Genomic DNA, 27,038 nt, shown 5'->3' with positions numbered 1-27,038 from the left:
ATTCCCTCCTTTGTAACAGGGAGAATACACCTTTTTGCAGGGTGTAGTAGATAATGACCTCCACTCTTAGCCTTGTTCCCTTTCTCTGTTCCTTCAAGTGTTTCCCCCAGGGATGAATTTTCTGCCTCCTTGCCCTTATTTGCACTAAATTTAGCAAGTGGCAACAAATGGACTCTTGCCTATTGGATCCTTGGCTGTAAATTGAGTGGCTTCAGTTTAAAAAGTGCCACGCTGTTCCCTTTCTGCTTTTAGGAAGTCTGGGCTTGATTAAGTGAGGTTTAAAATGTCTTTATTGGAGAACTTCAGTGATGGTCCCAAGAAGTAGTCTCTATAGCTCAACATGACCGCGTCTTGATTTAGTCAGTGGCATTATTGTCTGCTTGGTTTTTCATTTGCGATTGCCACACTTAGTTTTTAAAAACTGAAAAAGGAAAATGAGGTCTTGTTTAACTATCTGGCCAATGGAAATCGGATAGTGATGCAATAGTTTTAGAATATATAGGAATTTTCAGCTGAAGTGAGATTCATGGAAAAGCAGAAGTTGCTCCTTGGCAGTTAAATCCATCACTTGAAAAAATTGATGTTATGAAAATATGAGAGGCCTTTACTATATTTAAAAAAAATTAATGCAGTTGATTTTCACATGTACATTGTCTGCAAACACAAATAATTACCTAGATTCCTTAGGAGAACATGCACTTTATGTTTATAAGCTTTAAAAGGTTAGGTATTTGAACAGACTTTCAGTGGAAATCTTTCTAAAATTAATTATATCCTTTTAATACAGAAATCCACATTGAATATATAAGGCAATATTTTATCAGTTTGCATTTCGAGTTATGTTTGTTCCTTGTTAACCTGTAGCAGCCCTTCCCCTTTTCTGGTAGATGACCTTTACAACAGATGACCGGGCATATTTGAATTTTCTGTAAAATAATGACTCACAGTGAAGTTCTGACATACTTTCTTTGGAGTAAAACTTTGAAGAACTAATCCATTTGCTTTGGGTATTCAAGGACTTTTTCTGTTTGTTTTCTGGATCTTAGTTGTCTACCAGATAGAATATTTGGATTAGTAAAGTATTATTACTTGTTACATATAGTCTACTTACTATTAGCAATTACTTTGGGCTTTTTGTTTGATAACAGGTGATTTCAAATCAGAGAAGTCTAATGGGGAAATAAGTGAGTCTCCTGGAGGAGGAAGAGGAGCATCTGGTTCAACTCGGATTATCACCAGGTTACGGAACCCAGACAGCAAACTGAGTCAGCTGAAGAGCCAACAGGTGGCCGCTGCAGCCCATGAAGCAAATAAATTATTTAAGGAGGGGAAAGAGGTGTGTTCTTTCTGTTTAAAACAAACATCTCTGGAATGTGAAATAATTTTTAAAATAGAAGCAGGATGTTTGTAGACATATACTTTTGAACTGTATTTTCCTGACTTCGAGAGTGTAGTGTGTAGGAAGATTAAAAGTGTTAGGTTTATATTATGATAGATGTACACCCCAGTTTCAATCCATGCCTAGAAATGCTGGACATGGATAGTATACTTTCTTATATACGGTTAGTTTTATTGTATGCAATTCTAAAGAGATAGAGGCTTCTTTTTCACATGTGGGAACAGGTAGGCTCTTTGTGGGCTTTATTAAAGGTCTGATGCTCAGATCTGACTGGAGTCACTTTAGGTGAACCTGCCACTAAAGGATGGGACTTGACCTCTTGACAGCAGACAGTAGTGTGTAGAACATCATCTTAACCCTGATTCTGAATAAAAAAATTGAAGCTAAGACTCAGTATTTCTGTCCCCCAGCCAGCCATGGTGATTGAATAAGGGTCACAGTTGTGTCTTTCAGATTTGAGAATTATTTGCAGGGTAGATATTTGCAAGAATATGCAGTGTTTTTAACATCATAGAAAAGGCTTTAAAGCAGAGGTTTTCAGGCTACTTTTTCACTCTGACCCTCAGTAGGACATTTTTCATAGCCCAGTGTGCACGTACGTGCTCAGTTGTGTCCAGCTCTTTACGACACCACGGACTGTAGCCCACCAGGCCCCTCTGTCAGTGGGTTTGTTCTGGAAAGAATACTAGAGTGGGTTGCCATTTCCTCCTCCTTTAGGGATTGAACCTGTGTCTCCTGCATTGTGGGTAGGTTCTTTACTGCCGAGCCACTGGGGAAGCCCTTAGCAACCTAGTACATATATTTAAAAGTTTCCTGAAATAGTATTTTACCTTAATGTGTGGGAAGCACTCTAGTATTTTCTTTTCTAGTCTATTGTATTATAGTTCATTTTTTTTAAAGCTGGATAAGGCCCACTATTGATTTCACAGGCCACTAAAGGATTGGAATCAACTATTTGAAACACTGTTTTCATATATCTATGGGCTCTTATCTAAAGCTGGAATGATAAAAGGAACAGAATAAAATACATTTTTAGGAGTGTACTTTGGAGGGGAATAGTACCTGTAATGCCCTCATGCTTAAGCCGAACCCCTGTGTATTGTAAGCTTGAGATAATGACTGTTGAATGATTTATATATCACACATTGGATTTCAGGTGTATATTTGAGATATATAAAAGCACTTACTAATGTCCAACATATAACAGGCACTTTAATAAAGCTTAATTTTTTTTCTTTTTGCAGGCACATCTTGGTTGGTTAATGATAAATAATTAGCTTTCGCTTATAACTGAGCTTTTAACTTCAAAAGTGCAGTCATAAGATGTATTTTAACTTACTTTGAATGATAAATTAAAAACTGTTGAAAGACAATTGATCAGATTTATTATACATTTGACACAAATAATGGAGTCTTTTTTTATTTTCTTGGCCAGGTACTGGTAGTTAACTCTCAAGGAGAAATTTCACGGTTGAGCACCAAAAAGGAAGTGGTCATGAAGGGAAACATCAACAATTATTTCAAGTTGGGTCAAGAGGGGAAGTATCGCGTCTACCACAATCAGTACTCCACCAATTCATTTGCTTTGAATAAGCATCAGCACAGAGAAGACCATGATAAGAGAAGACATCTTGCACATAAATTCTGCCTGACTCCAGCTGGAGAGTTCAAATGGAATGGTTCTGTCCATGGGTCCAAAGTTCTTACTATATCTACCCTGAGACTGACTATCACCCAGTTGGAAAACAATATCCCTTCCTCCTTTCTTCATCCCAATTGGGCTTCGCACAGGTAAAGGAAACTAAGGTTTGTTTATTGCTGTGAATATAGTAAGTATTTATAAAATGATTATTGCAGTTGCACACTTTAAACTGTCATTTAAAAATATGTTTATATTAAAATTTTAAATAAATATTAAAAAATTTGGCTGCTCCAGGTCTTTACTGCAGCATGCAGCATCTTTAGTCCTGGCATGTAGGGTCTAGTTCCCTGACCAGGGATGGAACTCAGGCCCCTTGGATTGCGAGCGTAGAGCCTTGGCTGCTGGGCCACTAGGGAAATCCCTAAGCTGTCAGTATTAGTGAATTGAATGACATCAGTTTAGTCAGCAAAACACTGAGGATGTTAGGAATATGAGTGTACTTCTGTAGTTACTGAACCGAGACTTCCCTGGCAGTCCACTGGTTAAGACTCCATGCTTCTAAGGGCATGGGTTCAGTCCCTGGTCAGGGATCTATCCTGCATACCGTGTGGTATGACCAATAAATTGATTAATTAATTGATTAATTTAAAATATAAAGTTAATGAACCAACACTGACATTTGGAAGATTTCTGGAAAGCAGTCTTTATTCCTGGAACCAAATGGAGTCCCAACAAAGTTGGGACATCATAGAAAGTGTAAGGATTCGGAGGACTAACTGGCCTCTGAGATTCCTCCAGTGTTCAAAATCTGTGATTCTGTGAGGTAGAAACTCCAGTAGTAGTGTGTTTTGTACTTGATTAGCCTAGAGACATACGCCTCATATATATGCTTAGTCACTCAGTCATGTCTGACTCTCTGTGGCCCCATGGACTGTAGTCTGCCAGTCTCCTCTGTCATGGGATTTCCCAGGCGAAAATACTGGAGTGGTTAGTCACTCCCTTCTCCAGAGGATCTTCCCAACCAGGGATTGAACCCAAGTCTCCTGCATTGCAGGCAGATTGTTTACCGGCTGAGCCACCAGGGGCTCCCCTGGATAAGCCCATGGACAAAGGAGCCTGGAAGGCTACAGTCCATGGGGTCACAAAGACTTGGACATGAGTGAGCGACTAACACTTTGACATGCCTTATAAGGTAAAGTTGTCATAAATTACAACTCTGGTGCTTTTAATTTAAAGATCAACAAGATGGAATTTTGTTTTTTCCTTTTTTCCCCCACTTCTGAAATATAGGGCAAATTGGATCAAGGCTGTTCAGATGTGTAGCAAACCCAGAGAATTTGCATTGGCTTTAGCTATTTTGGAGTGTGCAGTTAAGCCCGTTGTGATGCTGCCGATATGGCGGGAATCTTTAGGACACACCAGGTAAGTGAATCCTGAGCCTTATGAATAATGTGTTATACTCCCTTTTGGAGTATTAGTCTATTAATAATGAAAGTCAGTGTCTTTAAAAAGCCATATTAAAGATTTAACTAATCTTGACCGCAAAGAGTCGAACACAACTGAGTGACTGAACAACCTTGACCTCATTTTTCTCCTCTCTAAGGTATAACCCTGAATGAATATTAGTTCTTATTTATGATATAGGATTGTAATGAAGATCAGAAGAGATCAGGTATATACAAATGAAAAATATTTTCTAAAGTAAAAAAAACATCTTTAGGGACTTTACTGGTGGGCCAGTGGTTTAAGACTGTGCTTCCCCTGCAGGGAATTAAGATCCTGCATGCTGTAAGGCACGGCCAAAACAAAAAAGAAACTAAAAAAGCAACATCAAGTGAAAGCACTTTTATTGAATAGGAAGAGTGCTCATGTTTTTTGAATATTTATTCTGGAATGTGCTGGAGATCTGATATATTTAGAAACGAGTATTTGGCCCAACATAATGTAGCTCCTAAGTAGTCCAAGAGTTACGTGACTTTAGCACCTGGTTAACAAAAAGGATAACTATTGTGACGTAACTCTACTTTGCAGCTCGAATGGATTTATTTTGTAACTTTAATTTTTAAAAGTTCTTATTATAAAAATAATATAAGCTTACAGTGAAAACCATAAATTATTATTTAATGTGATAAGTAAGACTGCTTCTGAAGAACTATGGATGGAGGTTCGTGACATTGTACAGGAGGCACTAATCAAGACCATCCCAAAGAAAAAGAAATGCACAAGGGCAAAATGGCTGTCTAAGGAGGCCTTACAAATAGCTGTGAGAAGAAGAGAAGTGAAAGGCAAAGGAGAAAAGGAAAGATATACCCATTTGAATGCAGAGTTCCAAAGAATAGCAAGGAGAGATAAGAAAGCCTTCCTCATGGATCAGTGCAAAGAAATAGAGGAAAACAATAGAATGGGAAAGACTAGAGATCTCTTCAAGAAAATTAGGGATACCAAGGGAACATTTCATGCAAAGATGGGCACAATAAAGTACAGAAATGGTATGGATTTAACAGAAGCAGAAGATATTAAGAAGAGGTGGCAAGAATACACAGAAGAACTATACAAAAGAGATCTTAATGTCTCAGATAACCATGATGGTGTGATCACTCACCTAGAGCCAGACATACTGGAATGTGAAGTCACGTGGGCCTTAGGAAGCCTCACTACGAACAAAGCTAGTGGAGGTGATGAAATTCCAGTTGAGCTATTTTAAATCCTGAAAGATGATGCTGTGAAAGTGCTGCACTCAGTATGCCAGCAAATCTGGAAAACTCAGCAGTGGCCACAGCATTGGAAAAGGTCAGTTTTCATTCCAATCCCAAAGAAAGGCAATGCCAAAGAATGCTCAAACTACCGCACAGTTGCACTCATCTCACACGCTAGCAAAGTAATGCTCAAAATTCTCCAAGCCAGGCTTCAGCAATACGTAAACTGTGAACTTCCAGGTGTTCAAGCTGGTTTTAGAAAAGGCAGAGGAACCAGAGATCAAATTGCCAACATCCGCTGGATCATGGAAAAAGCAAGAGAGTTCCAGAAAAACATCTATTTCTGTTTTATTGACTATGCCAAAGCCTTTGACTGTGTGGATCACAACAGACTGTGGAAAATTCCTCAAGAGATGGGAATACCAGACCACCTTACCTGCCTCCTGAGAAGTCTGTATGCAAGTCAGGAAGCAACAGTTAGAACTAGACATGGAACAACAGACTGGTTCCAGATCGAGAAAGGAGTACGTCAAGGCTATATTGTCACCCTGCTTATTTAACTTATATACAGAGTACATCATGAGAAATGCTAGGCTGGATGAAGCACAAGCTGGAATCAAGATTGCTGGGAGAGATATCAATAATCTCAGATATGCAGATGATACCACCCTTATAGCAGAAAGCGAGGAAGAACTGAAGAGCCTCTTAATGAAAGTGAGAGAGGACAGTTAAAAAGTTGGTTTAAAACTCAGCATTCAGAAAACTAAGATCATGGCCTCTGGTCCCATCACTTCATGGCAAATAGATGGGAAACAGTGACAGACTTTATTTTCTTGGCTCCAAAATCACTGCAGATGGTGACTGCAGCCATGAAATTAAAAGACGCTTGATCCTTAGAGGAAAAGTTATAACCAACCTAGATAGCATATTAAAAAGCAGAGACATTATTTTGCCAACAAAGGTCCGTCTAGTCAAAGGTGTGATTTTTCCAGTAGTCATGTATGGATGTGAGAGTTGAACTATAAAGAAAGCTGAGTACAAAGAATTGATACTTTTCAACTGTGGTGTTGGAGAAGACTCTTGAAGAGTCTCCTGGACTGCAAGGCGATCCAACCCGTCCATCCTAAAGGAAATTAGTCCTGAATATTCATTGATGGACTGATGCTGAAGCTGGAGCTCCAATACTTTGGCCACCTAATGTGAAGAACTGACTCATTGGAAAAGACCCTGATGCTGGGAAGGATTGAAGGCGGGAGGAGAAGGGGATGACAGAGGATGAGTTGGTTGGATGGCATCACCGACTCGATGGACCTGAGTTTGAGCAATCTCCGGGAGTTGGTGATGGACAGGGAAGCCTGGTGTGCTCCAGTCCATGGGGTCGCAGAGAGACACCACGGACTGAACTAAAGACTCCTCCTGCCTTCCCTGCCCCTTTGAGCCCACTCCAAAGATATAATGCTATACTTTTAAAAATATATATTTTGTGTTGCTTTTTACAGCTGTGTTTTACCTTATAATGAAAAATTTTAAAGAAAAGTAAGTATGCCTGCTAAATATTTTTTATCTGTCAAAGGTCGCTGTAAGTTTTTTGTAGTCTTCCCCACTCCTCCCCCGCCAACCTGTAATCTTACAGATACTTTTTTCCCTCTCTCCTTTCTCCCTCCTATTTTGAATGTAACTGCTGCTCCTGATATAAGCTTATACAAATGGAATGGACTTAAATTCTTCCTAGGATTAAAAATAACTTAGATACTATTACAGTTTACTAATCTTTATGAGATTATCACGAATAAAAAAAAAGGGAGAGGTCAAAGGACAAATAACCAATATCAAGAACATTTCTGATTCTCTGTCACTGATACTGGTGATTTCAAACCTTCAGAGTCCACTGACATAGCACTCAGGCTTCCTACATCTGTAGAGAAAGCATCCTGTTGAACGCCTTGTTTTGGGTGGGAAAAGGGTTGAGAAGGAGGAGTTCCACAGGTCTCAGCCATTGGACGTAGGGCAGAGGCCATGCTTTTAGGCACGAAAAGAATTTCTGGTTCAGTTTGAAGGATATCACTGTGCCTATCAGAGTAAGGATTTGGGCAGGACCAGATGATTTCATAAGAAAGTTTTTCAAATTTTAGGTAAACAGGTAAATTCTATTTAAATTGTTCCATATGGAAAAAAGGAAATCTTGTGCATCAGTTCTGTCGGTATTATAACTTGATAAATAGGCAAATAGTTAAATGGAAAAGTAAGATCCTGTCTCATTTATTAATATTTACCATTGATTAATAATTAATAGCAAATAGAAGTATATGCAGGAAATCTTAAAGCATTAGGAAATATACTCAGGAGTAAATTAAAAGAATAATAAATCATGACAAAATTGACTTCCTGTAGGCATGGAATGTTTGTCTGTTTTTAGGAGATTATTAATACCATGTTATCTTAAGAAGTCAGGGAAAACTTTGATTTTCTCTTTAGATGTCAGGAGGGTATTTGTTTATTAAGAAGATATGAGTTCATTATTAATTCTTGTGTTAAGTATTAAAAAATACTCAAGTAACTAGAGATAGATGAGTAATTACCCCCACCCACCCTGTTTGGTTGTAAAGATACATTTCAAACCAAACCATCATTTTTTTTTATGGAACTCTTGAAGTTTTCCCATTAACATTTAGGTGGAACAAAACAAGAGAATCCCCACTGTTACTGTTAACTTTTCCTAAAAGTATTAGTTAATGCAGTTTGCCAAGAGAAGTAAAACATATAGGTAAATGTAGGGATAGTTATTTAAGTTGGTTTAATTATATACCTAATTGACTGAAAAACTGTAAAACAATATGAAAATTAAATAAGGTGGCCCCTATACTCTACAATAGGATTTATATATACGAATAGTAACCATGAGAAAAATACAGTGAGAGTTCTGAGTTAAAATAACAAATTAAAAAGTCCATTTAGTTTTGTTGCCTACTGAACTCCACCATAGCTATGGCAAAGGGATTTTTTTTCAAAGCATAAACCAATAGGGACAAGGGAAACCACAGAGAATGCAGTGCCGTGTAGCTGTGGAAGCAGTATTGCAGGTGAACAAGGGGTACCCTAACCAAGAAACGCAGATCCCAAGTCAGTGGGGGAGAACGGAGAATTTTCACCAGTCACACTACAGAACTCTTGAAAGGCACGGAAGCAGCAAGTGCAGAGCAGTCTGCTTTCTGGGCAGTGCAGCTGTTTACACCCGGTCCTGCCGGGTTCCCTGAGTGTGGAGCGTCTTCTAGCCCTTGCTGATGGCCCCACCCTGTGATTGCACCACAAGAAGCTCTTAACTTGTGAAGTGTGACCTGGAGACAAGATTATTTTTTCCTGGGGTGCTTTTTTTAATAATGACAACATTGCTCTTGCTCATGCAGCTGGTTTTATTCTTGCTACTGGGTTTTCAGGACACACATGTAGGTGCTTGTGAAACTATGAAGAAAAACAAGGAAATGATAGCACAGCACAGAAGTCAGCATAATGCCTGCCTGGGGTGGGACATTGTAGCTTAGGATGTAGTCGTTGTTGACAAGGGTATGTTTCTTAACCTGGTTACAGTTTCCGTGTTTTTAAAGATTATAATGAAGAAAATATCCAGCAATAACACAATACCTCAAACCAGGAATAAATTTAATTCAGGGCATGTGAAGAAATCATTTATATATATATATATATATATAAAGGCTACCTTGGGACTTCCTCAGCAGTCCAGCAGTTAGGACTTCACACTTCCATGGTGGGTTCAGTCCCTGGTTGGGGAACTGGGATCCACATGCCACACGGTGGCAGCACCCCCTCCCCTCAGCGCCTCCCCCACCAGAAAGAAAAGATATAAAGGATATAATTTGAGTAAATGGAAAGAAACATCATATGCTTCCATGCAGTATACTAATTATGCTAATTTAATCTATCAAAATTAATTTTCATTTGCAATGTGAATAGTTTTCCGTTTGGAGGGTAAGGGAGACTTGACCAAAATGATACTAGTATTTCCTCTAGAAAACTTAATGTGTAAGAAAAGGAAAACAGGTGTTACAGAAAAAGGATTAGATATTTAGAATGTGTTTTGAAGCTACAATAGTCAAAATACTTTGTCCTAGAGAAAAAGTAGAGCAATGGAATCAAACAGAGAATCCAAAAATAAACCGAAACACACATGGAAATCTACTGTGATAACTTTTCCTGTCAGACAAGGAAGGAGGGTGTGTGTGGGGAAAATATCATCCAAATTCCTGCTTCAGCAAAAACATTCATCAGACAAATGAGGATTAAAAAGAAAAACAACATACTGTTAAAAACAGTAACAGAAAGCTTAAAAAGAGAGCATGGATTAATTTATATTTTTGTTGTGATACTTTCTTTTCAAACAGATACAAAACCCAGATGCCATAGATGAGTAAAGTGGATATATGTATTTAAAATTCTCAGTGGAAAAATAATATAATCAAACTCAAAAGACAGCTGAGACATTGAGGAAAAATATTTGCACCACAAATGGAAACTTTCCTTTAAAATGAAAAAGACCTTTTTTATAAATGAAATATCCATAACCGACAAGACATAGGATTTGAACAGGCATTTGGCAGCAAAATAAATGTGAAAGGCTAGTAGACATTTAAAAAAAAAGGGGGTTACTTCTCTCATAATTAAATGTAAATAAAAAACAATGGGACAGTATTTCTTCTGTCTCCGTTGGGCTAATTAGAAATTTGGTACTGACTTGAGTGAAGGTATGGGAAAGCAGGGTGACTAGAGTTGATGGCGACGTGAAGTGTGTAATTCTGCAGAGCAATTGGGCACTGTCAGCATTTTAAATACAATACTCTTTGGACTCAGCCATCCTACCAGTGGGAAACATGTTTACTAAGAAATAGGAAGACAGACGCAGCAAAGCCCCATGGACATGGGGAATAGAGTGAGGCTCATTCCGCACTTGGTGGCCCGGGGTCTCTGTGAACCGCGGACGTATGGAGGAAGCCCCTGTGCCCAGTGTGCCCCCCAGTGTGGAGCAGCCTGTGGAGGCTCAGACTACCAGCCTCCAGGGGTTTGATTCCTGGGGCCACCAGGCTGCCAGCAGTAGCCAGGATTTCTGCCCAACCACGCAGAAGTGAACCCCTTCATAGCTCACCTTTCTTGCTGCTTTTTCCCATAAGGATTGTCTCAGAGGTGTTGAGAACAATAGAAACTGCTCTGGTAGAGGGAAATAGTAGGTTAGCTACAATACTACCTCACTGGCCTGGCATCCCCAGCAAAGAAAAGCGTTTGTCTTTGGTGATGAAGATGGACCTGTTCCTCCCATGAACACCAAGACCACAGGCTGAGTGCCAGGCTTAGCTGTGTGTTCCCAGAGTGTCAGTGCACTGGTGTTCTCCCCAGACAGTGCTTCCTTTCTGGCCACCATCTGTGAAGATGGCTCAGTCACTGTGCCATACCTGGCCTTTCATAGGAGTTTAAAGCTGAGCCCACAAAATCCCTGTTGAGAAATGCTGTTGCTTGTGGCTCAGTCACTCCTGTAGTCTGGAAAGCTGAGGCTGTCTGGTTTTCCACCAAGCTGTGCCTACAGAGCTTGCCCCACTCCCTGGTTCCAGGAGTGGCTGCAAATCTATGGTATTTGAGACTAAGTTAGTCCCTGGTGAGAATTTCCTCCCTTTCCTCTTCTCCTGTCATTTGTGAGAGAATGAAGAACCTTTGCTATACTAGTTGTGTGCAGTTAACAGATTCTAGGGTCCTGTAGTTATAGGGACATGAAACTTGTTTCAAAGTGGAGATAGAAGGATTTTGGTGGAAGGATGGAGAAATAAAAAAATAATTAAATCCCCTCTTACATCTTTGTAGCACCTACCGCTCCCCCAGTTAACAAAAGAGCTCTTTCTTCTTTCCATATAGCTGTGCATTTGAAATTATCTACTTCTGGGTAGGGTATGATAAAAGCAGTTCTTCTACCAGTAGGGCTTTTAGAGACAGGAGCTCCTTTGTAGATTTTGGTTAATGTTCTTTTTTATGGAAAATACTCCCATTCACAGAAATCTAGTGTAATCAACTTAAAACCTCACCACAGACTCACCCATCTCCTTACAGATAGGTGCAGTGGTATCTGATTTCCTGCCTGAAAAAAAGAGCATGGTCTATGCTGTACGCCTAATGATTATTGCCTGATTAATGTGGTCCTTCCTGCCCAACCCTTCCAGTCACCCAAAAGCAGGGTCCCTGTCTCTCTGCTAGTAGGAAGCCTAAATTCTATGTTCGTGGACCCTGTGAAGGCGCTACAGCCCCAAATGCTAAATAGAAATATTGGTTGATAAAAGTTTTGGGGCTTGTTGATCTTTTTTTGGGGGAGGCAAGAAGATAATGTATCTTAGGGTTTGGAAAGATCTATGCAGTTTTCCATTGATTAAAAACTGTGTAATTGTATTTATAATATAACATCCTTTGTGTGATTATAATGTTGGTATATGCATGAAATAAATTATAAATGAGTCATTTCTTATGGAGAGGCATATGGGAAGGACAGCAAGTTTTATTTTTGCCTTTTTGTACTGTTTGATTTTCTACTGTTACATAATTGTATATCTGCTTATGTTTGTGACTTTTCAGTTTTCCGGTTGTGGAATTGCAGTTAGTCATTCTTTGCTTTTACCGTCTTAATCTTCAGTACTGTATTTTTATCTTTTTACTTTTTAAATGTAACTCTGTCTTTCTATTCATACATTCTTAGGTTACATAGAATGACATCAATTGAAAGAGAAGAAAAGGAGAAAGTCAAAAAAAAGGAGAAAAAACAAGAAGAGGAAGAAACAATGCAACAAGCTACATGGGTAAAATACACATTTCCAGTTAAACATCAGGTAATTTTTAGTATGATGTTATTTAAAAGTGTTAGCCATTTCTGAGACTTTGATTCTGTGACTTTGAATACTTAGTAATTTTATTTTACTTTTGATACACTCTTAATTAACATAGTTTGAATGAAGTAAATCTAGCAATTTTATAAGCATAGGTTTTTATTAGTAAAATATATGTGAGTCATCAGACCAATTTGTAGAAATTGTTATAAAATGTAAAATTGTTTTTTACATTTTTTTGTATCAGACAGGAATATTTAAGTTTCTTCAGAAATCTTTGATTCTGGGTGAAAATAAAATTGGCAGATTAATTTGCCTGACTGTTGATTTTATTTGGTAAAAATATGTAAAACCACATGTGCTTTATAAAACATTTTCATTCTTGTTTAATCAGCATGTTTTTATTTACACCAGGTTTGGAAACAAAAAGGAGAGGAATACCGAGTAACAGGATACGGTGGTTGGAGCTGGATTAGTAAAACTCATGTTTATAGGTTTGTTCCTAAATTGCCAGGCAATACCAATGTGCATTACAGAAAGTCAGTAGAAGGAGGTAAGTAACTGAAGCTGTTTTCCTGCGTAATTTTTTCTGATCCACATTCTTACAAATTTGTAGTATATTGACAATATTTTGGATAAAAGTTTTTCTGAAATTCTTTCTAGAATGTGTAAAATTACTAATGTAGTTTAACAAGCTCTCATTTTTAAAATTACCTTTATTCACAGGATTTTGATACTTAGGATTCTAGCTTAAAAAGGTGAGAGAATAGAACTTGTTGAAAGAAAGAAGACCTCAGCTACTTAATTGTCTTTCTAAAATCTTAAATTCAATACTACTTAACTTCTTGAGGAATCAAATATCTGGTGACTTCAGCATTGTAACATAGAACCAAACCAGAAAGAAAGCAGTAGAGGCTTCCATAACACTGTCACGTAAAGGAGATATTAATTCAGTTTATGCCATTGGCTGATGACTTCAGAATTTAGAATCACAGAACTCTAGAGGTAAACTGTCCTTTTAGGAGACCATGTATTTTGAAACTCATGTTACATGAACAAATTATTTCATGAAGATGTTAAGGGACGTACTGACGCTCACACAGATGAAGAGTAATCGAATCCTGGCTAAAACCTGTGTCTCCTGGCTTCCGTTCCCCTTTCTGCACTCTACCTTGTCAAGTCTCCTTTGTTATCTAAGTGATTTTCAAAAGCAGATCTGTTCACTCTGCAGTATAATTTGCTGATTTATGGTGTGGTACGATTTTTGTTCGGGAAACCTGTGTTGTAGGCCAAATAAGTACACGCTTAGCTAACTGATTTGGCTTACTTGTGAATGGTTCTTGTGAAACCTAGACTGGTAGATTTTTGAAACTATTAAAGTTGTCATTGAACTACCTTTAGTAGATGCTCAATAACTATTTGCTAAATAGAAATATTAAGTATTCACTTACTTATCTGATTATATTCGAGCTAAATGTCCATTATAATAAATTCCAAAAGATTAATTTTTTATTCTCATTTCATTGCTCTAGTTACTGTGTAGCAGTTAGAATTATGGAGAGCTTTTAATTGTGTCTGACCTGCTTTGTCCTATGTAGTAAAATCCAGATTATTGATATACAAAACATTTAGGCTTTTGCAAATTTATTTTGTATCCAATTTCCTTAGCATGGGGTTTTCTATTGTCTTAATGCTGGGCCTTTATCCAGCCAGCAGGTGCCGTGTTGGTCTTGGAGCATCTTTTGAGTCTTTTCCTCCCTAATCAGTTGTCAGCAGGGGAAAAAACTTGTAGTAAATCAGATCCAAACAAGGCCACACTTTGCATTTGTTTTTTTCTCTTTTCAGTGACACAGACTTAAATATTCTTAACCTGGGAGTCCATAGATAAACTTCAATTCTATCTAAGAATCCATTGAAATTTATTAACAAAAGCTTCTGTATGTACTTTTTCCCTAGATAGGGAATCATAGCTTTATCCAGTTCTAATATGGTTCTGTAATACAAACTATGTTAGAAACCACCGACGCAGACTTTCTGGGGTCAGTGAAGAGAGCGAAATAGTGTCCTATGTGAAGATTCCTGACGTGCGTCTCAAGTGTAGTCTTTACTTCTATGGTTTAAGTCAGCTCAGCATGTGAGAAAGTATGTAGTATATTCGATTTTCGTTTTGTGAATTAAAAATAAGGTATAAATTGCTGGAATATACTTCATAATTTCCACTAAAGTAGGTGTATTAAAGTAAATTGCTAACATTTGACATACTTGTAATTACTATGTACTTGGTTCTTTTTAGTTAAAAATAACATGGATGAAAATATGGATGAATCGGATAGAAGGAAAAGTCCACGAAGCCCAAAAAAGATAAAAACAGAGCCTGATTCTGAGAAAGGCGAGGTAAAAGACTCTGATGCTGCAAAAGGAGCAGACCAAAGTGAAATGGACATTTCAAAGGTTACTGAGAAGAAGGATCAAGGTAAGGAGAGTCAAGTGTGGAGGGCACCTGGGGGTGATAAGAAAGCACTGGATCTAGTTGGCACAGCAGGAAAGGTACTGCTTTGTTTCTTTTCTATAACAGCATTATTGAAACATGGTTCATATGCCATATACTTCATCCACTTAGAGTGTACAGTTCACAGAGTTGTTCAGCAGTCACCACGCTCAATTTAGAGCATTCTCATCACCCCAGACAGAAACCTCATATCCACTAGCAGTTGGTCCTCTTATCTTCCCTAAATCCCAATCTGCTTTCTGTCTTTATGGATTTGCCTGTGTTGGACATTCCGTATAAATGGAATCAGGTAGTATGTGCTCCTTTGTGTCTGGCTTCTTTCACTTTGCATATTTTCAGAGTTCTTCCATGTTGTGGCGTATATTAATATCAATAGTTCATTCCTTTTTATTTACACGTAATATTCTAGTGTATGAATACGTCATGTTTTGTTTATCCATTCATCAGTTGATGAACGTCTGTCTTTTTGGCTGTTAAGAATAATGGTAATAAGAACATTTGTATAGAAGTTCTTATGTGAACAAATGTCTTCATTTCTCTTGGGTAAATATGTAGGGATGGAATTGCTGAATCAAAGAAAACTCTGTGTTCAGCCTTTTGAGGAACTTGTCTTTTGTGAACAGTTGTTTTTTAAAAACTAAAGGAGTTAGATAATGCATAAGCCTTAAGATGTTTTATAAGCCTAAAATAAATGAAATCTTACGTGAAGGTACTGGTGTATGCAATAGATATCATGTACTAATTTTTTATTGTGACATTCCATCATTTTTAGATATTGAGAATCAGAATATTTAAATATTTGGTATGTATGTGGTTTTTAACCTTTTATAAAGTTTAGCCCTGTCCATTGACCTACTTTAATCACATCAGGAACTTTTAAATATATAGCTATTTATAGTTAAGATTTTGAATAAAAGTAAGAAAAACTGGTATTTTTTTAAAATAAAAATATTATCATGAATTCCACATTTCAGGCTAAAAACTACATTTATATCAATGTCTTTGTTTCACAGATGTAAAAGAAGTTTTAGATTCTGACAATGATAAATCCTTTAAAGAAGAACCGATGGAAATAGATGATGATGTGAAAACAGAGTCCCATGTAAATTGTCAGGAAAGCTCTCAAGTAGATGTGGTCAATGTCAGTGAGGGTTTTCATCTAAGGACTAGTTATAAAAAGAAAATCAAATCATCCAAACTAGATGGACTTCTGGAAAGGAGAATTAAACAGTTTACACTGGAAGAAAAACAACGCCACGAAAAAATGAAGTTGGAGGGTGGGATTAAAGGTTCGGGAAAGACCCCTACAAGTTCTGTGAAAAGTCTGTCTGAGTCACCAGTCATAACGAAAGTAAAAGAAGGATGTCAGAGTGACTTGCTTACACAAGAACAGAGCTCTAACACAAGTAACGATAAATCCGAAGACTCAACTCGGGGATGTTCACAGAGTGATTCCTCAATTCTTGGAATCACTGACCCTGATCATACAGCAAACAAACTTTATTCAAAAGATCAAATGTTAGAGGATGTCTCCATTCAGAGTGCAGACACACACTGTCAAAAACAAAATTCTGTTCGAAATGACATGGACGAGGGTCTCTCTGACCCTGCCAGTGAAGGCCAGGAGCCCAGAAAGATGAAAACAAAAGGAACTGATTTTCTCATTGATGACCCTAAACTAGCTAGCGCAGATGAAATTGGCACTTTGATCTATAAGAACAGAAAACCATTCATACAGGAAGATAATGACACCACTGTGTGTCCCTCCCAGAGCCCTTTGCTTCCATCAGTACCTAAAAGTACTGATGATAGAGATATCCCGTCTCTGTCAAAAGCAGTAGACTTTGAAGGAAAACTGGGATGTGACTCTGAATACAATAGCACTTTGGAAAATAGTTCTGATACTATGTCTGTTCAGGACAGCAGTGAAGAAGATATGATTGTTCAAAATAGCAATGAAAGTATTTCTGAACAGTTAATAACTCAAGAACAAGGTAGTGAAGGCTTTGAACCACTGAAACGTGAATTTGTTTCAGATAAGACTACTGGAAGCTGTGATGACAGGCTGCAGAGTAAGGTAAATGACGCAAATGGTAGAAAGCCAAGTCAAGATCAGAAACTAGAGGATAGACCACTTAATAAATGTATCGATCAAAACAGTCTGAAAAGTGTCACTGATAAAAAGAATAATGAAAACCGAGAGTCTGAAAAGAAAGGACAGAAAGCAAGTACCTTTCAAATAAATGGAAAAGATAATAAAGCTAAAGTATATTTGAAAGGTGAATGCTTGAGAGACATCTCTGAGAGTAAAATAGGAAGTGGTGACATTGAACCAAAGGTTAATAATATAAATAAAATTATTCCTGAAAATGATATCAAGCCTTTGACTGTTAAAGAATCTACTGTAAAGCCATTCATGAATGGTGATGTCATCATGGAAGATTTTAATGAAAAAAACAACTTGGAAACAAAATCATGTTTACTGAGGTCTTCGGATGCTGAAGGTGACTACCATGATAGCCTGGAGACACTGCCATCAACCAAAGAGTCTGAGAGTGCCCAGGCCGCCATGCCTCTGCCGTCTTGTCCAGAAGGCAGTTCATCCAATCAGGTAGAAGATATGGAAATTGACATCTCCAAAGTTAAGAAAGTTACTTCGTCCCCTGTTACTTCTGGAGAGGAATCTAACCTCAGTAATGATTTTATTGATGAAAATGGCCTGCCCACCAACAAAGATGAAAATGTCAATGGAGAACCTAAAAGAAAAACGGTCATCACAGAAGTCACCACCATGACGTCCACAGTGGCCACAGAATCAAAAACCGTAATTAAGGTAGCAAAGGGCGATAAGCAGACTGTGGTCTCTTCCACGGAAAATTGTGCCAAGTCCACTGTCACGACCACCACTACAACAGTAACCAAGCTTTCCACGCCCTCTGCAGGCAGTGACGTGGACATCATCTCTGTGAAGGAGCAGAGCAAAACTGTGGTCACCACAACAGTGACAGACTCGCTGACCACCGCAGGAGGCACTCTGGTAACATCTATGACCGTGAGCAAAGAATATTCCACAAGAGACAAAGTGAAACTCATGAAGTTTTCAAGACCCAAAAAGACTCGTTCAGGTACAGCTCTGCCATCGTACAGAAAGTTTATCACCAAGAGCAGCAAGAAGAGCATATTTGTTTTGCCCAATGATGACCTAAAAAAATTGGCCAGAAAAGGAGGAATCCGAGAAGTCCCTTACTTTAATTACAATGCAAAACCTGCCTTGGATATATGGCCATATCCTTCTCCTAGACCAACCTTTGGTATCACTTGGAGGTATGTACTTTCAAATGCATTTGAGGGAGGGAGAAAGTTTTAGAAAAATTGTCTAATAAGAATATCTCATTTATGAGATAATAGAAACAAAACAGGGAAATATATATTTAATGGGCATGTTAGTAATGGAAATAAGATACAGAGTTTTTAACTCGGCCAGCTGGTAGGTACTAAAGCTTGCTTAGGGAAAAAAAAATGTTTAAAGACTGAAAATGTAAGGGAATCTTTTAAAATGAAACTCAACTTCACTTTTCATAAGACACAAGAAATGTGTCAAACATAGTTGTTTTTGTGGTCTAACCTTCCAGATATTGCCATGTGTTTGCTTTGGGAATGAAATAATCACAGAATTAGATACTCATCAACCTTCTGGAATGTTTGTGTTTTATTGAATATTTCTATCAGATAATTCATAAAAACAGAAGACATAGGAGACATGCCTATGACTCACACAAGGTTCATCATAATGTAGAAATCTTCCTGAATGTAACTTATTTGCAATGTAAACATTTGTTTTGGAGTTCTCTGTTATTTTTGTGAGGAAAGGTAATCCGAGATTCCTTAGAGAATTTTTTTAAACCCAGAAATAGTCTTAATTTAAAATTTTCTGGGCATTAAGCTTTGAGGATGAGTCATAAGTACAAAGAGTTGGCAGTTGTAAAATCATGTAGTTTTAAATTGGGGAAGGAGCTTAGAAATTCGTTATCTTTTTTCAGCGCGTAGTAACTTGCCTCTGGCCACAGGGGGAGTTAGGAGCAGTGCCTGGTTTTCCTGAATCTCAGTCCAGTCCTTTATCTGCTGTATCGCATTTCACATATTTGCCCCTTGCTTTGTCCTTTTCCATGGCCTCGTCTTTTTATCTCTTCACCTTTACATCTGAAAAGGATGGAACATGAACATCAAAAACAAGGAGTTCTGTGGGACAGGCGCAGAAGCCAGGAACGGTCTTATTTGCAGTTAGTTTTCGCCTAAGATCCTGAAGTTCATGACGTCAGCAAGTTCCTGAGCAGACGCCATTTCACTTTAGGCTTCATGTCTTTGTGTCTTTAATACGGTTTCTTTAAGTTGAAATCATACTTTTTCGGTTTTCTTTATATTACAGTTAGCATTAAAAAAAGAAAGACTGTAATGAATACTCAGTATGAAGGAATTAATATGACCATAGTTGGTTTGACCAAGTTTTTTAATAACTCATCTTTTGATTTGAATTAAATATCATCACTCCATTACACATTCAATAGAGACAGCTGAAAAGTACAATTTCTCTGCAGGGCCTGCAATGAAGGATTTGCAGAATCCTGCAGGGAATCAAGGAACTCTTCATTACAGTTCATGGATTTGTAGGATTACTCTGCACTTTTCTGCTTTCTTCATTGAGAGCGGTCCCCAAATGTATCCTTGACTGTCCTGCAGGTAACTTCTTTCCCACTGGAAAAGTTACTGTGTACAAATACTTTAATTAAAGTGACCTGGCACTTGTGGAGGCCCACCTTTCTGCTCCTTTCTATTCTGAAATGGAAGGTAGGCTTGACTGGGAAGCACTGTTCTCTGAGCCAGTTCTGTTCCCATGTTGCCCAGGGCCCTTCTCTGCACGGCTGGGTGTCAGAAGCCTTGTACTGTTATGTTTTAATATGCACTGGGGGCACAGTTTGTATCTGTTTAGTTCATTTCTCATTTTTCAATGAGAAATGAGATGGAAATACCTTCTTATACATTTGAAACAGGTATTGCCTTCAGATATATGCTAATGTCTTAATTTGCTGAGGTTGAGAGAACCATAAACCCTTCTACCTAACGGAGGCATGGGTAAAAATGTAATTATTTTTGACTTCAGAATGCATTTAAAAATATATATATATATTGCTATAAAAACCATGCATGTGAAACGCATTTTTCTACTCACACTTGAATAAAAATATGTCTGATGCTTAGAGTAGGAGCTAAGAGTGCCAAAGGCACACATGTTTGGTCTTTATTAAATTTAATGTTAAGGCTGAGCAATATTGAAAAAGTGAAACTTGTCTCATTGACTCATTAGGGCCTTTTTTTTTCCCCTCTACACTGTCCATTCCCGTACTCTCTTTTCCCCAGGCCCTTATTCTGTGTATCATGATCACTTTGACCCCATAGTGCTATTAGAAGGATCCTTCTAAAACACAGATCTATCCTGTGATTATTCTGACTAAGCTGAGCAGGCAGGTGTGTTGGGACTTCCTGGTGGGTCAGTGGTTAAGGCTGCCCATTTGCAGTGCAGATTCCATCCCTGGTCAGGGAACTAAGATCCCACATGCTGCACAGTGCGGCCAAAAAGCTTTTAAAATAAAAATCAAGAGGACGTGTTAACTACCGCAGGGCTGGGAGGGGGAGAGTGTTTGTCACCTGTACGTCCCTTTACAACCTGTGCAGAGCTGTGTGCATTTTAGAGATCTCCTTAGAGATGGTCTCTGATGTCCTTTAATTCTTCTGTTTGGTGTAGCACATTCTGGCTTCCGCCTTCCTCTCTCATGCCAGCTCCATCTCTTGCTACACCTCCACACCCCTTCCCTCCAGTCCTAGCACACCAGATGTGGTTTCTAGGAAGAAGTGTGAGCCCTCATACACCTTCCTCCTAAGCACGTGTGTGCCCCGTTGCCTTTGGTCAGCTGCCCCCACACCCTTGTCTTTGAGACTCTAGCAAAGCTCTCATCCCCATCCCTGAGCCAAATCCGATAACCGCTTCCTTGTGCTTTCCTCTGTTAACAGCTCCTGAGGATGTAGGAAGAGATTAAAATTCATCTGTGTCCCCAGCTCCTTTTACTTATTTGAACACATAGATGACACTCAAGTGCTTTTTGGATGAATAAATGAATGAACAGGCTCTAACGCATGGATGTGTTCCCCACCTGGTGGTGTTTCCATTGTAAAACCAGAGATACTTTCAAATTGTTTGTTGAGAGTGAGCAGAGGAGGAAGAAAGAGAAAGAGAAAAACCTCCAAATAAATATCTGATTGCTCCCGTGAGTCTGAAGTTCCCTAGGCATCTCTGTAGGGGTGTGGTCCGAAAGTGACACCTCCCCCTCGCCTACCCTATGCTTCTTAACATTTGCCCTCTAATTTAAGAGCTGTCTGTACAAGTCAGAGGGCTCACACGCTGGTAGTACAGGGAAGAAAATAATAGTACTATAGGTGGAAAAGGGAAGTTAAGAAGTAGCAGCAACTTTTTGGCTAGAGCTTTTTTTTCTCACATTGTTCATTTTTCTAACATTAAGAATGGAAAGCATTGCTTTTCAAATACAAATTGTTTTAAGATTTACCTGAACCTCCATTAGAGGAGGAAATTAATTTCGTTTCATAGTTCTTCTCTACAGTACAGTCAGTGTATTCATTTCAGTATGTGGAAATGTCAGTTAAATACCTAATGATTCAAAACCGCTAATAGAGAATTGACAGCCTAGAGCTACTTTACAATATACTGTTTTTAAGACATGATACTCATTGCAGTTGTAAATTCATTCTGGAATGCATTTTTAATATTATTTTTAAAATAATATCTAAAATGTTCGATAACTTTGTATATAGTGCTTAGGAGGAACCTGAACACAGAGATTCCCTTGTCTTCTGACTAGTAATTAATACAGTAATGTCCTTTTATTTTATTATTCATTGTATCAAAGAATTCCAAAACTATACTAATGTTGCTAAAGTGATATTAGTTTTAGCAGTATTTACCATCCAGTAGTTCCATGTTTTGCAGAACCACCATTTGAATACAAAATTTTGGTCCATCTGGAAAGCTCTTGTTGAATTTATGAGATCTTCTTTGTTTTTGTTTTGCTTTTTGAGAAAATTAAACATTTTCAGATTTGTTTCAGCAAAAATCAGTCAGTTAAGATTTTATCCTTCAGATCACTTATCACACTGCTAACATTATTTATTTCTTCATATTTATTTTCTCTCATAATTTTTCTAACACATATTTTAGAACTAGGCTAAATTTATAAAATCTGTATAAATTATTTCCATATCAGTCTTACAATGAAATGTTCTTGTTTTACAAATTTATATGGCATTTGAGGTGACTGCAGCCCCTTTTTAACTTGTTAGATGCATGTCATGCCTGGGAATAAAAAAGTTCTTTTCTTAAGGGACACTTAATAACCAAAGCATTTACAAAGCCATATTATAAATATTGAAGTCACAATGAGGACAAAAGGCAGTCCTTCCGTTTAATACAGTGTGTGTATGTGTGTTTATATACATACATGGTTTTTCTGGGTTTTTCTTTCAGGTATAGACTTCAGACTGTGAAGTCCTTAGCTGGAGTGAGTCTTATGTTGCGGTTACTGTGGGCAAGTCTGAGATGGGATGACATGGCAGCTAAGGCTCCTCCAGGAGGAGGGACCACACGGACAGGTAAGGGGTTTCTTATTTTCTAACTTAAGTTTAAAAGAGAAAAATCTCTTTGATAGTTCCTTGTAAGCGTATCTGTTATTTATTAAAAGGTAGTGCTAGTATTTTTAAATGTGCTCAGTTTGCTCAGTGTCCAGCTCTTTGTGACCCCATGGACGATAGCCCACAAGGCTCTCCTCTCCATGGGATTTCCCAGGCAAGAATACTGGAGTGGGTTGCCATTTCCTTCTCCAGGGTATATTCCCAACCCAGGGATGAAGCCTGCATCTCCTGCATTGGCCAGCACTTTACCCCTGAGCCACCTGGGAAGCCCATTTTAAAAACACAGCTTTGGTAAAGTTTGGCAGCATATGCTATAAAATCTTGGGGGTAGGGGAAGGGTTTAGATTATAAGATGAATCACTAATGTGTGAGCCATTGTGAAGTTTTAGAAGTTATTTCTTATACCATACACTGGGACTCCTGGAACCCTGTGCTTGCTGCTGCTTTCCTAGGGTTTTTATTATTTTGACTGAATTTTACCACCAGGAACGAAGCTGTCCCCAAACAGCATTTTGCTCAGTTTAGAAATTTTCAGTGAGGAGGACACTCTGGTGATGGCGCTGCAGCTCTTCATTAAGCAAATGTTTCCAGAGGTTTAGTCCATGTGTGTCTTTTTTAAAGCACCAGATGTTGTACTTTTTTATTCTTTGAATATTTTGGGTGGTTATTAATACTGTGTGAATCAAATTGCCATAGAAACATCAGAAACTGAAATCACAACGACAGAAATAATTAAGAGGCGAGATGTTGGTCCTTATGGCATTCGATCTGAATATTGTATCAGGAAAATCATTTGCCCCATTGGAGTTCCAGAAGCACCAAAAGGTAAGGAGTAGAAAGAATTCTATTATTATTCACCTGTTATCCTTACCTTTTATGAATTGAAATTTGATTATAATTATTTCTTTAACTGTTTAATAGTTCATCGTCTGTAGATACTTGTGGGAGGCACCTTAAAATGCCTTTTTAACAAAAATTTATTTTTAGTTAGAGGATGATTGCTTTACAGTGTTGTGTTGGTTTCTGCTGTATGTCAGCATGAATCAGACATAGGTATACACACATCCCCTCCCTCTTGACCCTCCCTCCCACTCCATCCCACCCCTCTAGGTTGTCACAAAGCATCAGGCTGAGCTCCCTGTGCTACACAGCGACTTGCCATTAGCTGTCTGTTTTACACATGATAGTGTAAATATTTCAGTGCAACTCTCTTAGTTCATCCCACCCTCTCCTTCCCCAACGGTGTCCATAATTCTGTTCTCTATGTCAGAGTCTCCGTTTCTGCCCTGCAGTGTCGGTTTAACCCTTCATTCAACTTTTGAAAGCAATACTTTTTCATCACAGACAGTTTCATTTTTAAAATGATGTTTAAATAATAAACATAGCAAGATTCCCCTGGGCACTGTGATGTCCACAATCAACAGTGCCCAGCAGAGGAAGGTACAGATACCTCTTATAATTAAGATGTGGGGCAGTGGTTGACACCAGACCATCAGCTCCAAGATTCAAGCCTTCAAGTCTGTCTGGGTGTAGTCCTGGAGCCTGCTGCAGGATCTGACATGTAAGTGGTCAGTGAAGATGTGTGGACTCAAGGGTTCAAGCTCTTGTGTCGTACATAAGTGCTCAGTATAGAAATAACCTAACAGGCCTAAAGAGTTACTAAAGAAACACGGACAGCTACATGATAGGTACTAGGTGGCAGTTATGTAGAAGAATGGGATCCAGCCCTATTCTCAAGGAAGCAAAAGGTATGATAGTACTGTACTTGAAAATCAAAACTATTAATACTAAAAAGAGTGCAGTAAGGTGTCCAGATTCAAGATCTATAATTAGACAGAAGTCAATAATTTTATTTTATATATATAGTAAAAGTGCTTAGGGAAAAATCTGTTAAGAAATGTGTAAAAAGAAAATGCTGTCTATAGGTAGAAGCTTACTATTTTATAGAAGTTAATTGTCCCCACATGTATAAATTTAATTTTTTGAAGCTTGATTGAATTAACTCAAAAGCTCATCTTGGTGAATAAATAGGAATGACTTTTTTGTTGTTTTTTTTTGTTTTTTTTTTTAATTTTATATTATTTTCAAACTCCACATAACTGCATTAGTTCTGCCAAACATCAAAATGAATCCGCCACAGGTACACATGTGTTCCCCATCCTGAACCCTCCTCCCTCCTCCCTCCCCATACCATCCCTCTGGGTCGTCCCAGTGCACCAGCCCCAAGCATCCAGCACCGCGCATCGAACCCGGACTGGCAACTCGTTTCCCACATGATATTTTACATGTTTCAATGTCAAGGAATGACTTTTTTGAAAAGAGTACCAACGAGGAGGGTACCTGTCCTAGAAGATGATGGAATACTAGTAGAATTAAAGCAGGGCCGTCCTGGAGCACTGATGGGCAGAGGCACACAGATGGAAGAACGTGCTCCTGGCCAGTCTCGACCTCAGCCGTCCACGCAAAGCACTGCCAGTCTTCTGAGATCACTCTTCTTTATCACTTCGTACAGCCCAGCTCCCACTGCTGTTTCAGTTTCCTTCTGTTGCTTGCCTGTGATTCTGCTGCTTCTCTTTTTCCTCAACATATGGGACGGTTCAGTGCTTGTCTATCCTTACTTTTCATTTTTAAAATCTTTATCATTGGAAATTATATCTATTCTTAATAGTTTCCAATCCCTCCTTTCCATTAGCAACTCTCCAGTCCCTCTTCTCGGTGCCGTGATAGGGAAATACAGATTGCCAGGGCTGCACATGTCAGAGACCCCCACAGCCCACCTGGGAGGAGAATGCCGTGCTTCTTGAAGGAAGGTGGTATCCATGCTGTGGTCTGAAGGATGATTAAGCAGCAGTCAAAGGAGGATGAAGGGAGCTAGGAATAGTGTCCAGGCAGAGGGAACAGGCTGGGTAAAGGCTCATAGGACTTTTATATCAGCGGCCAGCAAACGACGGCCCATAAGCTTTGACCCACCATCTGCTTTTGTTAGTAAAGTTTGATTGGAACACAGCCACACTTACTCGCTTACATGTATGTTGTTTTTGGCTCTTTTTATGATACAAAGGCAGTGTTGAGAAGTTGTAACAGAGACCATCTGGCCTGCATAGTCTAAAGTATTTACCATCTGTCCCTTTAAGAAAACTTTGCCAATCCTTGCTTTTCATATGAGAGAAGATGCCAGAAGTACTATAATTTTAGAAGCTATATTGCTTAGAATACTCTGGTTTCTTTTCCAAAGAAACACCTACACCTCAGAGGAAAGGCCTTCGATCAAGTGCGCTGCGGCCAAAGAGACCAGAAACGCCCAAGCAAACTGGCCCTGTTATTATCGAAACCTGGGTGGCAGAGGAAGAGCTGGAATTATGGGAGATCAGGGCATTTGCTGAAAGGTAAGGAAATGGCTTACATGTGATCAGATATTGAACATTTCTGTCACTTCAGAATTCAAGAATGAATTCTTGAATAGTTTATTCAGTATGTCCTAATTTTGATCCACATTTTGATTCTCTAGCTATGTGTAGTTTATTAAGGGCCTCTTCCTGATTTTTATGAGTTATCATCCACTTGTCAGTTGCGAAGTACCTTGATTTAATGTTTTATTTTTAAATTGAGATAATTTTATACTTTTATGACATTTAGCCAGATTTCACCTAATATTAGATTCCAGATGCCTGATAGAATACAGGCCTGCTCATTTTCTTGCACTTTGCAGATAACTGCTTTTTTTGTTTGTTCTTTCTTTTTACGTACTGAAGGTTTGTAGCCACCCTCCCTTGAGCAAGTCTGTGGGCACCGTTTCCCTGACGCCATTTGTTTACTTTGTGTCTCTGTGTCACGTTTTGGTAATTCTTAACAATATTTCGAAATTTTTCATTATTATATAATTTCTTATAATAATCTGTGATCGGTGATCTTCTTTTTTAGTTGAAGGGTAATTGCTTTACAGCGTTGTGTTGGTTTCTGCCCTGCCACAGCACGAATCAGCCATAAGTATACATACATTTCCCCTCTCCTGAACCTTACTCCCACCCCCTCCCCACTCCCCACCAGTGATCTTGGACGTTAACCACTGTACTCACCGAAGGCTCAGGTGATTATTAGCATTTTTTAACAGCAAAGTATTTTTTAAATTAAGGTATGTACGTTTTTTTAGACGTGATGCTTTTGCACA

At 38.5% G+C, this 27,038-nt stretch overlaps 1 protein-coding gene across 16 annotated transcripts in view; it reads left to right on the top strand.

Annotated features, from left to right (window-relative positions):
• The window catches only part of BPTF (bromodomain PHD finger transcription factor), a 133,336-nt gene that overhangs the window by 71,586 nt on the left and 34,712 nt on the right, over positions 1–27,038 (top strand). For all 16 annotated transcript variants that reach the window (XM_070773819.1, XM_070773818.1, XM_070773816.1 and 13 more), the window contains 10 exons: positions 1,149–1,336; positions 2,835–3,190; positions 4,332–4,463; positions 12,480–12,609; positions 13,021–13,159; positions 14,900–15,079; positions 16,129–18,439; positions 22,707–22,831; positions 23,567–23,695; positions 26,106–26,256. In XM_070773819.1, coding sequence (XP_070629920.1) covers positions 1,149–1,336; positions 2,835–3,190; positions 4,332–4,463; positions 12,480–12,609; positions 13,021–13,159; positions 14,900–15,079; positions 16,129–18,439; positions 22,707–22,831; positions 23,567–23,695; positions 26,106–26,256 — 3,841 coding nt within the window. The remainder of the gene's footprint in view (positions 1–1,148; positions 1,337–2,834; positions 3,191–4,331; positions 4,464–12,479; positions 12,610–13,020; positions 13,160–14,899; positions 15,080–16,128; positions 18,440–22,706; positions 22,832–23,566; positions 23,696–26,105; positions 26,257–27,038) is intronic.

Source organism: Bos indicus, chromosome 19 (assembly GCF_029378745.1).
Source record: "Bos indicus isolate NIAB-ARS_2022 breed Sahiwal x Tharparkar chromosome 19, NIAB-ARS_B.indTharparkar_mat_pri_1.0, whole genome shotgun sequence".
Classification (NCBI taxonomy): Eukaryota; Metazoa; Chordata; class Mammalia; order Artiodactyla; family Bovidae; genus Bos; species Bos indicus.
Note: the sequence above shows the minus strand (reverse complement) of the source record. Positions and strands in the feature narration are given on the sequence as shown.